This window comes from Carlito syrichta, unplaced genomic scaffold (genome assembly GCF_000164805.1).
Source record: "Carlito syrichta isolate Samal-C Ts95f unplaced genomic scaffold, Tarsius_syrichta-2.0.1 Scaffold314117, whole genome shotgun sequence".
Taxonomy (NCBI): Eukaryota; Metazoa; Chordata; class Mammalia; order Primates; family Tarsiidae; genus Carlito; species Carlito syrichta.
Genome location: NW_007258213.1, coordinates 428,188 through 442,966, shown reverse-complemented (window position 1 = coordinate 442,966; position 14,779 = coordinate 428,188). Strand labels below are relative to the sequence as shown.

The 14,779-nt window shown below is 50.5% G+C and overlaps 1 protein-coding gene across 2 annotated transcripts in view; it reads left to right on the top strand.

Annotated features, from left to right (window-relative positions):
* The window catches only part of TRAP1 (TNF receptor associated protein 1), a 67,921-nt gene that overhangs the window by 49,134 nt on the left and 4,008 nt on the right, over positions 1-14,779 (top strand). For both annotated transcript variants that reach the window (XM_021719093.1, XM_008071121.1), the window contains 7 exons: positions 851-971; positions 1,662-1,731; positions 7,222-7,369; positions 9,305-9,490; positions 9,884-10,022; positions 10,541-10,626; positions 11,443-11,588. In XM_021719093.1, coding sequence (XP_021574768.1) covers positions 851-971; positions 1,662-1,731; positions 7,222-7,369; positions 9,305-9,490; positions 9,884-10,022; positions 10,541-10,626; positions 11,443-11,588 — 896 coding nt within the window. The remainder of the gene's footprint in view (positions 1-850; positions 972-1,661; positions 1,732-7,221; positions 7,370-9,304; positions 9,491-9,883; positions 10,023-10,540; positions 10,627-11,442; positions 11,589-14,779) is intronic.

The following is a 14,779-nucleotide window of genomic DNA, read 5'->3' as shown; positions in this document are numbered from 1 at the left end:
GCCACCGCACTCCAGTCTGGGCGACAGAGTGAGACTCCAACTCAAAAAAAAAAAAAAAGGAAAGAAATGCAGGGTCTTGAGTGCCCTCAGGTCCTGGTTGGCTCCTCCTCACATGCTGTCCTGTGGGGGCTCCTGCCTCAGAGGGCTCCCTTGTCAGAGCCCACATTGTAATGAGATCCCAAGTGACGAGGGGCGCTGGTCGCTGGTGTAGCATGGGTGTCAGTAGATATTTCTGTGAGGGCTGTAGAGGACCTTGGCTCCAGCTTTTTGGGCCACACAACTTATGCCATGAGTGAGGAAGCACCGCAGATGGTCCCTACCTGTATGGGTGTGTGTCCCGTAACTGAAACTTGAATTTTATATCTTTTTCATGTGTCATGAAATAGTTCTTTTAAAATTATTTCCTCAACCATTTGAGAATGTAAAAGCCATTCTTAGGCTATACAGAGAGAGCCAGTGAGCTGGATTTGACCTGCGGGCTGTTTTTGCTGACCCTTAGCCCATAGCAAGCTTTGGCTCCGTTCAGAGGGATGTGCAAGTCTTAGTCTTCTTGTGTCCTCCAAGGCAGGTGGGTTGGGGAGGTGGGCTCCCACCCCTTCAGAGACACAGTGTAGGGTGTTATGGGGGGAGTCCCTCAGTCTTCAGACTTTGATGCAGAGCAGACGTGGAGTGGAGGGCACAAGGGCAAGTGCAGCAGGCACACTGTCCTCTGGCCTTTCTCTGCCTCTGGCTTCATCATGTCCACCCCATGCCTCCAGCCCAGGGCCAGCTGGGGAAGGGTTGACTCTGCCTCCCCGTGGCTGAGGTGGATTTCTGCCACTGCTGTCTGACGTCCTTTCCTCGCCCCCAGAAACCATCCATGTTTGATGTGAGCCGCGAGCTGGGCTCCAGTGTTGCACTCTACAGCCGCAAAATCCTCATCCAGACCAAGGCCACGGACATTCTGCCCAAGTGGCTGCGCTTCATCAGAGGTACGTGGCCTGACACCCATGCTCAGCAGTGTGGGCTGGAGCCCTGTGTCCATGGCGTCCCGTGTGGTCCAGTGTCACTACTGTGTTTGCTGTCAGAGGTCATCCTTGATGGATGTGGGCAGGGCGAGCTGTGGGCCTGCACGCGACTGTGTCTCCAGAGTGGTGTGTGGAGAGCAGCTGAGCCCCAGGAAGCTGCCTGGCCTCAGCCCTGATCATAGTTCATTTGGGGGCGCCTAGGGGTGTTTAAATTGAGGTCTTTCAGTGTTTAGAAATATTACATGCGTGAATTAGTTAAATTTGAGTGAGATGATAGTTTAATAAGAATTTGGTGTTTAAACCTTTGTATCACCTTAGCACACAAAGGTGCAAACTGTTCACGATATATTTATGATTTTTAACGTAAAGTCCAGGATGTCGTTCCCTGAGTGTTAGGTGGATCCTGAGGCCATGGACGCTGTTCCTGGCAGAGCCCGACCTGCCTGTGGATCACGTCACTGTGCCCTGGGAGACGAGCAGGACTCCGGGGAATCTAGGGAGGTGCCAGCTTCTCGTCCTTCCCGCTTTCTTTCCACGTGTGGTAGATGTAAGACCGGGCTGTGGAGATGCAGGCCCAGTTAACAGGGAGGACTTGGGTGGTGGTGGAGGGGCTGCAGGCTCAGGGAGAACCCTGACCAGCTGTGCCTCTCTCAGGTGTGGTGGACAGCGAGGACATTCCCCTGAACCTCAGCCGGGAGCTCCTGCAGGATTGCGCGCTCATCAGGTGAGCTTCAGGGCAGGGGGAGGCAGGGTCCTGCTGGAGACAAGGTCCCCTCATCTGCTTCTTTGCCGCTGGGGCATGGCCCACTGGAGCTGAGAGCAAAGCGTAGCCTGTGGAGCCGAGCCTGGGGCTGGGGATCACGAGGCCCTCCTGGCCTCTGAGGCATGCCCTTGAGCACTTCAGTCTGTGGTCCTTAAGGATTTTGGAATGGCCAGTCACTGCCAAGGCTGGAGTCCAAAAAGGGGAGGTCTGCAGAGCCAGCCCTGCCCAGCCCTGCCTGGGGACAGGGCTCTGACCCAGCCCTGCCGCGGGCTGCCCCTTTGTGAAGGGGGCGTACTTGCTGCTTGTGCTCGGGATTCTCCAACAGCGTCTTTGACTTCCTCACTCAGGTTCCAGGCTCACAGTTAATCTTCTTCCAGAACTTCGCTTTCTGACTTTTTTCCTGGTGCAAGTAATATCTACTCTCTCAAGGACAGACAAATCGCCGTAATCTCGCCCTGCAGTAACTTACCAATGTTGATGTTTTAGGGTGTAGTAACATGGGGCAGGTTTCAGAGTGAGCTTGTGGGGTGAGAATTCAGTTGGAGATGCCCCTTTGCCATTTCTGACTTGCCCCTTGAGTGCACCATGCAGTGGTAATGGCCACGGAATCTTGTCTGTGACCACTTGCAGCAGTTCCTCAGCCACCTTTTCTTCATCGTCGGAGTGGCTTCTTGTATGGAGGACGAGACTCAGTAGTTGGTGTGGGTTTGGGCCACGTCGTGGGGTTGGGGAGAGGTCCATGCTGAGAGGCACACCACGGTGCAGAGGGCATCTGATGGTTCCTGGCCCTCTTGTCTCGTGTGCCTCAGGACAGCAGTGGGTGAGGAGGAGGTAGGGAGGGTGGCCACTGCCCACTGGCTTCCTTCCCGCCTTGCCTTCAGAGACACTTGGAGTTTTGCTTTTAACATAATTGAGTTTGTATTGTTTGTAATACTTTATTTCTTTTTTCAATCTAGTAGTTTATTTGGAACACTTTCCACTGTCATTAATTTTTTGGAAGCATTTTTAACAGCTGAATAATGGTGTGTCACGTGGCTATGCTATAGCTTATCCGGCCCTTCAGGCTTGAGCAGGTGGACCGCCTCCGGTGCTTTTGCTGTTCTCACCCTACAGTGTACCTATTTGTCTTTCTTAAATCTTTGCCTGCAACCCTGAGTGTTTCCTGAAGACAGATTACTAGGGGTGGGGTTAATTGGTCAGAGGATTGAACATTTAAATATAGAAAAGGTATCTTTCCCACTAACTACAGATATATTCTGTACTCCGTGAAGAGGGCCTCAGTTCCTGCCACCAGCCCCACGGGGCCTGTGTTCGTTGCCATTGTGACCACCAGACGAGTCCCGCTCCATGGCAGTTACTGTTCCATTGTCGCTGGAGAAAGGCTCTTTGGTTTGTTTATCCTGATGTGCTTTGAGTGTGCCTGTGGGTTGCTGTGACTTGACCAGTGTTTTACTTCACTTTTTTGTTTTTTGAGTTCGAGTCTCTCTCTTGTTGCCCAGGCTGGAGTGCGGTGGCACATTCACAGCCACTGCAGCCTCAACCTGCTGGGCTTAGACGATCCTTCTGCCTCAGCCTTCCAAGTAGCTGGAGCACACGCCACCATGTTTAGCTAGTTTTTATGATTTATTGTAGAGATGAGGTCTCACCAAGTTGCCCAGGCTGATCTCGAACTCCTGGGCTCAGGCAGTCCTCTCGCCTCAGCCTCCTAAAGTGCTGGGATTACAGGCTGAGCCACTGCGTCCGGCCTTACTTCACTTTAATGAAATAGGGTTGGGGGACTGACTCACTGAAGAAAATTATTGCGCTGGTGCTAGCCAGTTCCTACCACCCAGCCTAGGAGTGACCACAGGAGGAGAGGTTCTAGGCATGATGTCCCTGAGCTGGGTAAGGCGAAGGACAACCAGAGAACAAGAATACGTCTGCCCCTGTCTGAGAAGCTCCCAGATGAAGTGAAGGTGGTACAGGCTGGGCTCTTGTGCACATGGAGCCCTTGGAGTCCCAGTGGGCCGAGATGGCCACATTTCTGTCTCCCCATCCTAGCTGAGCAGCAACTGCTGTTTATTGGGTATTTATTCTCCACCAAGAACTAGGCTTCATAGATCATCCTATGATGGGGAGCTGTGGAGACTGAGTCACGGGAGCATGCTTCCCAGTAAGAGAACCTGCATTTCTGGCTGTGGCAGGCTCTCTGGCCCCAGCATCCAGGCTGGGCTGACAGGTGGGAGGGAGAGAGAGGCTCAGCCGCCAGGTGGTACCCAAAGTTGCAGAGGAGGTGTCCAGCCAGCTCATCGTGTCTGGTTATTGTCCAAGGCTACGTTGTCAGTCTGAGCACTCATCTTGGTCAGCAAAGACTTGGCCTTGCTTAGAGTTTTTGAGAGAGTCTGAAAGGATCACAACTTTAAGGAAAGGTTGGAAGCCCAGTACAGAGAATGTTTTCTTTTTTCTTTTTAAAAATTTTTAAAATTTTAAAGATGTGGGGTACAATTCAGGATTAGGTATACAAGTGGTCATTGTACAGGTAAATTTGGGCCTCCCTTTGGTCCCTGAGAATGTTTTCTCTTGAATCCTTAGAGAGTAAATTGACTCCTGATGTCCTGTCTTAGGATGTTTCCAACAAACAAGGACATTTTCCCACATGGCTCCAGCACAGCCATCAAACTTAGGGCGTTAACGTTGCCGTGTCACTGCCCGTCAAGTCCCACCATTTGCCTCATTGAGGAGGAGGAGGAGGGTACAGTTCTGAGTTGTGTGCCTTTAGCTTTCATGTCTTAAGGGGCTACCTTAAGGCTGGCAAGGGCCACAGGCGTCCTTGACTTTCACGACCTTGATGCTTTGAAGATTGCAGTTCTTCTGAGATGAGCCTTGGGTGGCTTTGTCTGGTGCTCACGCAGGCATAGATTCAGGATGTGCCTCCTATGGGTGGGAGGCGCGTTCTCAATCTGTCATATCGCTGGTGATGTTCACTCTGGCATTTTATCAAGGGGTGTCAGCCAGGTGTCTCTATGTGAAGCTAGGCTTCCTCTTCGTAATTAATGAACACTGTGTGTGATATTTTGAAGCTGTGCAAATGTCACATTCTTTATTAAGCTTTCAGTGTATTGTTTATTTACTTAAAATACTTAAATGTGATATTTATAATATTTACAGTTATTTTTTATTTTTTTGAGTTGGAGTCTCACTCTGTCACCCAGACTGGAGTGCAGTGGCCGCTCTCGGCCACCGCAGCCTCGACCTGCTGGGCTCTGGCAATCCTTCCGCCTCAGCCTTCCAAGTAGCTGGAACTACAGGCGCGTGCTACCATGCCCGGCTGATTTTTTTTATTTATTGTAGAGATGAGGTCTCACCAAGTTGCCCAGGCGGGTCTCGAGCCCGCGGGCTCAGGCATTCCACTCACCTCAGCCTCCCAAAGGCGCGAGATTACAGGCTGAGCTACTGAGCCCGGCTTACAATTTATTGTTTGGACTGATTTCCCATTTTATTTGAGGAGTTATAATCTTCTACTGTCATATATATTGATGTTCAGATTATTCCTGATTTGTCCAGTGGAACCCCCTTTGAGTGGACTCCTGTCCCTTTGGCCAGGCCCTATCCTGCTTTGAGAACTTCCTGTGGTATATAGGATGTTCTAGGCTCATCTTGTATATTGCTGCATCTTTTCTTAGCTCTTGTGCTACTTATTTCTTTAAGAAACCTGTTTCCTTTCATGTAGAATGACATATGGAAGTCAAAATCTGGGCACTAGAGATGCTCATTGCTTTTGAGATGTCAGTGCCCAGAAGCCCTCTTGATAGACAGAGCTTAGGAATATATGAATGTGTGTGTTTGTGTGTATTTCTGTCTGCTGTGGTCACACCAGTACCTCCAGTACTAATCTGGTACCGTTGCGACGTTCTAGTCTTACCTCTTTCCTTGTTTGAAGCTCCCTTTTGACTGAGGAATCTGCCTCTTATTATCCTTAATATACTTACCTGTTTGACCTCTCCATATTACCATTCTGCCATCACCACTGCCCTTTCCTGTGGGTGCCCTCGTCCCTTACTTGGGTTCTGATTCCCCACAGTGGGCTACTTGTACCCCCAGCCAGGATGGCCTCCTGGGCACTTTGGGATCAACGCTCCACACCAGGCTTTCTCCAGCCACAGCCCTGCGTGGCCCCTTCCCTGGGCTCTGCACCCCATTGGGCTCCCTCCACTACCCCTCCTCCGGTGGAGGCACATGCCCTGTATCATTCTGCACCATGGCTGAAGGACTGTGTCAGTGAGGACAGCAGAGTGGACAAGGAAAAGCTTTAAATGAACTTGAGGCATTATTGTTTCCCTACCCTGGATTGTTAAGGAAATACATTGTAATTTTTCATTCTTAAGGGAAAAATATTAAGGAAATAAAAATAACTCTCATCCCACTAATAAAGTTGTTCATAGTTTTAGGCCATTATGTAATGCTGCAGTGGACATCCTGGTCCATAAAATCCCAATTCTCAAAAATTAATAGCATAGTCAATATAAATCCAAGATTATAGAGTACCCATATAGTATATACAGTGTTGATGCTAATTATGAAAAATTGTTATACATGTAACATGCAGTCTTTGCTTCTGTATATCTATATGTACACTGTAATTTATCCATTTTGGAATTTTTGTTTCAACACAGGTACTTCCTCATGTCACTGAGAATTATTATAAGGCATGGCTTTTTGTTTGTTTGTTTTTGTTTTTTTTTTGAGTTGGAGTCTCACTCTGTCGCCCAGACTGGAGTGCAGTGGCCGCTCCCGGCCACTGCAGCCTCGACCTGCTGGGCTCCAGCGATCCTTCTGCCTCAGCCTTCCCAGTAGCCGGAATTACAGGCATGCGTTACCAGGCCCGGCTCATTTTTTTATTTATTGGAGAGATGAGGTCTCGCTGCCCAGGCGGGTCTCGCACCCGCAGGCTCAGGCAATCCACTCACCTCAGCCTCCCAAAGGCACGGGATTACAGGCTGAGCCACCGAGCCCAGCTAAGCATGGTTTTTGATGACCATGCAGAATGGCCTCATTCTTGTTAACCTGTATTCTTCCCTTGAACACCAAGGTTATTCAGAATTATTTTCTTATGTGCCACAGTGAAGATCCTGGGCTGTAAATCTTGGTGTGCTCACAATTATTTCTTAAGGTAGAATTCTTATAATAGGAACAGCTCAGAGGGTGGAGACATTTTCCAGGCTGGGATGTCTTCATGGGGGGACAACAGTTGACATGCCACCTCTGGGGAGCATGTGCGCCCATCCTGCTGCTTCCTGCCTTGCAGTTGCCAAAGGTTTCTCTCTTTCTGCTTAGTCTTTTTCAGTTTGACCCAAAATGGTGTGTTGTTTTTGCTTCTTTGACTGTTAGTGGGGCTGAACGATTTTTCATCTTCTGGCCCTTTGTGTTTCGTAGGAGCTGCTTTTTGGTGTTAAATGGGTTTCTGTTTTGTAGGAAACTCCGGGATGTTTTACAGCAGAGGCTGATAAAATTCTTCATCGAGCAGAGTAAAAAAGATGCTAAGAAATATGCAAAGTTTTTTGAAGATTACGGCCTGTTCATGAGGGAGGGCATCGTGACCACCACCGAACAGGAGGTCAAGGTAGGGGCTGGGTTCTGGACTTTTCTCTGCCATATCTCAGGCTGCTGAGGAAACTGGTGGAGGTGTCCTTGGATGTGAAAATGGTGCAGAGGCCACCACTGCCAGGGTCGGGCCTCTGCCAGGTTCCAGGTTTGGCATCAAGTGATCTTCCCACCTCAGCCTCCCAAGTAGCTGGGACCACTGACGGTGCCATTGTGCCTGGCCATGTGCCCCGAACTGAAGTCCAAGCCCAGGGAGTAAGCAGGAAGGAGGAGGCATGTGCTCTCTTACCTCCCAGAGGACTCAAGGGGCTTTGGGGAGCCACAGACAGCCAAGGAGTCTGATTCCCTAGGTGGGGAAGGCGAGGAATTAGTGTGTTTGTTTACTAAAGCGATGCTCATCATATACCAGGTAGATATCTCTAAATACTACTTGTGCCGCTGGAACCAGTAGTACAGTTCATCAAACAGCTGATTGCAGAAAAGTGATATATTCATTCCATAAACTTGTTTGGCCATTTTTTATTGAGATAACAATTTACATACCATCAAATTCATAAAATTGAGGCCAGGTGCTGTGACTCATGTCTATAATCCCAGCACCTTGGGAGGCCGAGGTGAAAGGATTGCCTGAGCCCAGGATTTCAGGACCAACCTGGGCAACATGGTGAGACTTCCTCTCAACAATAAATCAAAAAGTTAGGCATGGTGGCAGCATGGTGGCACACGCCTTTAGTCCCAGCTACTTGGAAAGCTGAGGCGGAGGGATTGTCTGATCCCAAAAGGTTAAGGCTACAGTGGCTGTGATCATATCACTGCACTCCAGCCTGGGTGACAGAGTTAGACTCCAATTCAAAAAAGAAAAGAAATCACAAATATTCGCTGTTTTGACATGTACAAATGAGTGGTATTTGGTCCATTCACCGTGTTGTGCACCCACCCCCACTAATTCCAGAACATTTTCGTATCCCCAGAGGAAGCTCATCCCCTGAGCAACCCCTCTGGGTGCTGTGTCACCTGTCTCCAGCAGGGCTTCTGCTTCTCCCCACAGCTTCAGAAGGAGGGCTGCATGTGTGGGTCCCAAGGAGGGTGGGGAGGGGTCCTGCAGGTGAGGTGAGGACGGTGGGTGGGATCCTGCAGGGCCTCAGAAAAGGGTGGGGAGAGTCCTGCAGGGGCACTGAGCAGGGTGGGGAGGGGTCCTGCAGGTGTGAGGAGGGTGGAAGGGGTCCTGTAGGTGCTTGGAAGAAGGCCCTTCCCCTGGGCCTTATGTGCCTCCTGGTTGTCACTCCAGCGGCTTCTAGTGCATGCCTACTTAAACTCCCCATTCATTCCCATTGCTCTTGTTTTTAGTTAATAGCACTCAGGTGGTATTCGCTGTGTGCCAGAGACTTTTCTAGATGTGGATGAGGATGATGTAGATGCTTTGAGATGCTCACACATGCTGTGCTTATAGATGAGGCTCAGTGGTGTATGAATATGGACCTTAGTGTGTGGGTGTGGCCTGGCCTTGCCGGGTCGTTCCCCAGCTCCCTTTTTTCCCCTCTGTCTGTCCACCTTGGACTCCCAGCCATGTCACTCTCATTTGGACCTGCCCCTGGGTGTCCTCTGTGCCCTCTCTCCACGTCCCTGCATTCCCCGCCACTCTTCTGTGCCTGTGACTATCAGCAGTGACAGTGGCTTAGATAAAGTGTCTGGGCTGGTGGCATCAGGGATTAGACCCCCAGCTTGCTGTAGCACCTGCGTCTTTCACACACGGCTTCCACCTGAGCCCCCACAGCTCCTGAGGTGGGTCCCGATATGCAGAGCAAGGCCTGTTTTCATCGACACCAAAGAGTCCCCACAACCCCTAGGGCCAGAGCCAGTGTGGGCACCGGGAAGCCAAGGGCTTCAGAAGGCTGTGTCCAGCAGGTCGAGAGGTGCCTGGGGTGTGGCCTGACCCACCCTTGTCTGTCTTCAGGAGGACATAGCCAAGCTGCTGCGCTACGAGTCCTCAGCACTGCCCGCTGGGCAGCTGACCAGCCTCTTGGACTACACCAATCGCATGCGGCCTGGCACCCGCAACATCTATTATCTGTGCGCCCCCAGCCGGCACCTAGCCGAGCACTCGCCCTACTACGAGGCCATGAAGCAGAAAGACACAGAGGTGGGTGAGTGTGGGTAGGGCAGGCTCTGCGGCTGCCGCCAGGTTAGAGCGGAGCAGGTTCCAAGCTTCCGGGGAGGGTCTTCACCTCCTCAACTCAGTGCTGGGTGGGAAAGGGCTGCTCAGCGAGAGTCAGGATCCGGGCAGAGGCCACATGCATCGTGATCCGATTGTGTTTCTCACTAGGAGCACACATGCACTGCTTTATGAATGGAGTGTGTCTGCATTGAGGCTGCCAGAGCCTCTCTCTGGCCCTTATGCTGAATTAACTGTCACCCGGACTTAGGAAGCCCAGCAGCCTGTGTGGCTCCTCCTCTTCCTGCCTTCCACGCCCTCACTCCTGTTAAGGGCAGAGATTCCTCTGGGCCTGATGGAAGCACTCCTGGCTGTCCGCAGGTTCTCTTTTGCTATGAGCAGTTTGATGAGCTGACCTTGCTGCACCTCCGTGAGTTTGACAGGAAGAAGCTAATCTCTGTGGAGACGGACATCGTTGTGGATCACTACAAGGAGGAAAAGTTTGAGGACGGGGCGCCAGGTTGGCATCCTCCTCGGAGCAGGGCTGCTGCCAGTGTGGCCGCAGGGGTTGCAGTTAGGGCTCAGGGCCCCAACCCTGATTTCCTGCAGGGCCTCTCCTGTCCTGCATGGTGGGTTGACATGGAGTTTTCTTCTCAGTTGATCTGGGGTCAGCGACCTGTGAGAGAAGCCACTTGGGCACCTCTTAGTGACTGTAGGAAACACCTCCCTTGTTAGGTTCCCTCCACAGTGTCTCCTTCCACGGTGGCTCCTGTGGTAGACCAGGCTTCTTGAGGATCAGAATTGTCTTAGCAAAATTATTTGATTCTCAAGCAACTGGAAGTGTCCTTTCTGGGGTTTTAATTTTAGATGAAAAGTACTTTTGGTATCTCTGTCTCTGTTTTGGCAGGTAGGAGGAGGTAGGGAGGGCCGGCCAGACACTTGGCCTGGCAGAACATTCTGCATGGGGCCCCATGGGAGCCTGTGGAGCGCAGGCTGTGGAAATGGCCCTTGAACTCTCTCTCACTTGCCCTTCTGTAGCTGGTGATTGCCTATCCGAGAAGGAGACAGAGGAGCTGATGGCCTGGATGAGAAACGTGCTGGGGTCACGAGTCACCAATGTAAAGGTGAGGCCTTCCTGGGGATAGGCCACCACCCGGCCACTGCGGCCCTCAGTGTCCCTGATAGGCTGGCCTGCCTGAGGCTCCCAGTTCTTGGCCTGGGGGCATCTGCCCAGTGGCAGTTGAACCCCATGGCATAAGGTGGAGACCCTGGGTCCTTGCTCTGGGACACACGCTGTCCAGGAAAGCCACTGTAGTGAGAAGCAGGGTCTCCCTCCCTGTTCCCTGGTGCACAGCAAGTGGGAACTGAGAAAGGGAGAGCAGCCGAGGGCCTGGGGGTGGGTGGGTCAGAGAAGCGGAGTCCTCATGGGCAGGAAAAGGCGTATCTGCCCTAACGTGAAGGCACAGGAGGCCTCAGAGGACAGGATGAGAGCGAGGCTGGCAGGTGTGGACCACCTCGACAGATGGGGCTGAGGCCAATGAGAGCTCAGAGAGAGGCCTGCCTCGCAGCTGGGCCCGTGGCCAGGGTTGCTGACTTTAGAGATGTGTGTAGACTTGGCAGGGGACCTGCAGTGAGCCAAGGTGAAAACAATACCAGGCAAGGTAGACCTTTGATGCGACCTAAGCAGAAACTCTTTGAGGAGAAAGGAGCCCCCACAGGCTCCGTAGCTTCATGTGGGAGCTAAGGGCTGTGCCCATCCGCGTGTGATGGGGAATGCGGGAGAGAGAGCCGCACTGGCCTAGGGCCTGTCCCTGGGACCCTGCCTTCTCCTGCCTTGTGGTGAGGGGAGCTTCATCCCTGGCTAAGGCCTTGCCAGACCTTCACCTTGGGGGCTGCCACCTTTAGATCCTCCCTCACCCCAGTCCCTGGCTTTGCTGTAGATGACCCTCCGACTGGACACTCATCCTGCCATGATCACCGTGCTGGAGATGGGGGCGGCCCGGCACTTTCTGCGCATGCAGCAGTTGGCCAGGACCCAGGAGGAGCGCGCCCAGCTCCTGCAGCCGACGTTGGAGATCAACCCCAGGTGAGGCTGGCCTCATGATTCCTGGTCCTTCCAACCTGCTGGGGAGTTCTGCGGAATGCTGTGCTGAGTTTTTGTGCTCTTTTATTTTATTTTATTTTATTTTATTTTGAGTTGGAGTCTCACTGTCGTCCAGACTGGAGTGCAGTGGCCGCTCCCAGCCACCGCAGCCTCGACCTGCTGGGCTCCGGCGATCCTTCCGCCTCAGCCTTCCAAGTAGCGGAAACTACAGGCGTGCGCTACCACGCCTGGCTAATTTTTTTGATTTATTGTAGAGGCGAGGTCTCGCCAAGTTGCCCAGACAGGTCTCGAACCCGCAGACGCAGGCAATCCACTCACCTCAGCCTCCCAAAGGCGTGGGATTATAGGCTGAGCCACCGAGCCCGGCTTGTGTGCTCTTTTATGTAGCAAGGTGCTTGAAGCTCAGGTACAGTTGGTGCCTGTTCATAGAGAATATTCCGTGTAAACTGTTAACTATAAACTGTGCCCACATGAAGTTTGCAAAAACAGAACCTGGTGGCCAGACTCCTGACGTCTCCCCGGATCTCTCCCCACTAGGATTCTGTCCTCTCCTCAGGTTAACTGCAGCTCAGATTTGTGAGGATCACTTCATTGCTTTGCTTAATGGTTTTGCCACCTGTGTATGTCCTTAAACACGCTGTGTCATTTGTTCTGAACTTTGTGTGGGGATCCTGGTATGTTGAAGTCTCCCGTTTCTCATTGGGCACGTGACAGCTGCCATGCACAGGGAGGCTGCAGTGTGGTCATTTTCGTAGCTTTATAATACTCATTTAGGAATCTGCCTCAGCACAGTTGGCGCCTCTCTTCTGTCCTGACGGGCATTTGGGTGGTTTCCAGTTTTGAAGTTGCTTTGAATATTCCTGTCCATGTGGCTGGCACCCACGTGAGTTTCTCCACAGCTACATCTGCAGGGCAGCAGCTGGGTGATGGGACCTACTTCCAGGATGAACTGAGAACCCGCTAGTCCCGACAACTCATGAAACTGAGCCCCTTTTCTCACATTTTCTGGCAAGATTTCCTTTTTGTTTATTGGTTTGTTTTTTTTATATATTGTTTATCAGTGGTAAATGTCTTTTCCCACTGTCTTTTTCCCTGTTTTGAGGTATCTTTTTGATGAGTAAATTTCTTAATTTTAATATAACAAATGTATAAATCTTTGTTAGATGCTTGTTTAAGAAATCTTATAGCCGGGCTCGGTGGCTCAGCCTGTAATCCTGCGCCTTTGAGAGGCTGAGGTGAGTAGATTGCCTGAGCCTGCGGGTTCGAGACCCGCCTGGGCAGCGAGACCTCATCTGTACAATAAATCAAAAAATCACCCGGGCGTGGTAGCGCACGCCTGTAGTTCCAGCTACTCGGAAGGCTGAGGGGGAAGGATCGCCGGAGCCTAGCAGGTCGAGGCTGTGGTGGCTGGGAGCAGCCACTGCACTCTAGTCTGGGCAACAGAGTGAGACTCCAACTCAAAAAAAAAAAAAATTAGCTGGGTGTGGTAGTGCGCGCCTGTAGTTCCAGCTACTTGGAAGGCTGAGGTGGAAGGATCCCCAGAGCCCAGTAGGTCGAAGCTGCAGTGGCCAGGGGCGGCCTCTGCATTCCAGTCTAGGCAACAGAGTGAGATTCCAACTAAAAAAAAAATCTTATTTAAGAAATTTTTATTACCAGAGTCATGAATATATGAGGGGGAACTCCAAAAAACTGTTATTTATTAAAAATCATGTATTTCTTACATGTTTAAACTTCAGTCACCTTCATAGTACTGTTTGATGCAGTATACCTATTAAGATGCTTTTTCCACTGCTCAAAATGGTTTTTTTTAACTCTCCAATTTTGATGCTTTTTAGTGCTTCTGCCAATTTTTGTTTCACCTCTTCCACATTGGCGAAACGTGACCCTTTGTGGACTTTTTTCATCCAGGAAAACAAAAAAGTTGCTCAGGGTGAGATTGGGTGAATAGGGAAGGTGGGGCAAGGGATGGGGATCCCACCGTTTTGGTCGAAAACTGCTGAACACTCAGTGCAGTGTGGGCAGGTGTGTTGTCTTGGTAGAAGAACCAGTCAGTCACCTGTTTGCCATAACGTGGGACATTTCTTCTGCAAATCATAACGCAACCTTCTAAAAACTTCCAGATAAAATCTTTAACTGTTTGATATGGAGGAACAAATTCCTAGTGTACTCTATGGGGCCCGCTCTCCAAAAGATAATTCTGGTCTTTTTGGGGTCCCCCTCATATTTTCCTACATTTCTTTCTAAAAGCTGTTTGGTTTTGGCCTTTTGTCTTGGTTTTTAACCCATCTGGATTTAGTTCTTCTGGTATGTGGGAGAGGTATACTCTCATCTTATTCCATAAGAATACCAGTTGTCGCCGGGTGCAGTGACTCAAGCCTATAATCTCAGCACTTTGGGAGGCGGAGGTGAAAGGATTGCCTGAGTCCGGGGGTTCGAGACCAGCCTGGGCAACTTGGTGAGACATTGTCTCTACAATAAATAAAAAAATTAGCCGGGTGTGGTGGTGAATACCTCTAGTTCCAGCTACTGAGGAAGGCTGAGGTGGAAGGATTGCTTGAGCTCAGCAGGTTGAGGCTGCAGTGGCCATGAGTGTGTCACTGCACTCCATCCAGCCTGGGCAAGAGGGTGAGACGCCAACCCCAAAACAAAAAAAAACACAAAGAATACCAGTTGCCCCCACCGATTCATGTTACCTTTTCTGTTGTTGTCAGGTGTCCATACGGATGTGCATGTCTGTCCCTGTGCCAATACTGCACAGGCTTAGCCACTCAGCTTTCCACAAGCCTTCATATTCAGCAAGCAAGTTCTCCCTCTTTTTTTTTTTTTTTACGGAATTTTTTGTTTATTTGCTAATAATGTCTGCTTCTCTGATTTCTCATGGGCCAGAGCAAAAGTTCCACATTGATAACACAGGCTCCTACGTCACCAATTAGGCTAGGAATGTTAAGTCAAGGGCATCTAAAAATGGCACAAAGCTTACTTACCATTTTTATATCATCTTTTCCTTGACTCAGCATATGCTTATTTTTTTTTTTCTAATTCTGTGAATGGACTTTGCCATTTTCTCAGACATTCATCTGTTTCTATATTTTCAGTGAAACAAGGAATAATGTTATTGGTTGGAAAAAGATATATGTAAGCTAAAATGATGGAGGATTGGGTCAAGGTCTAAA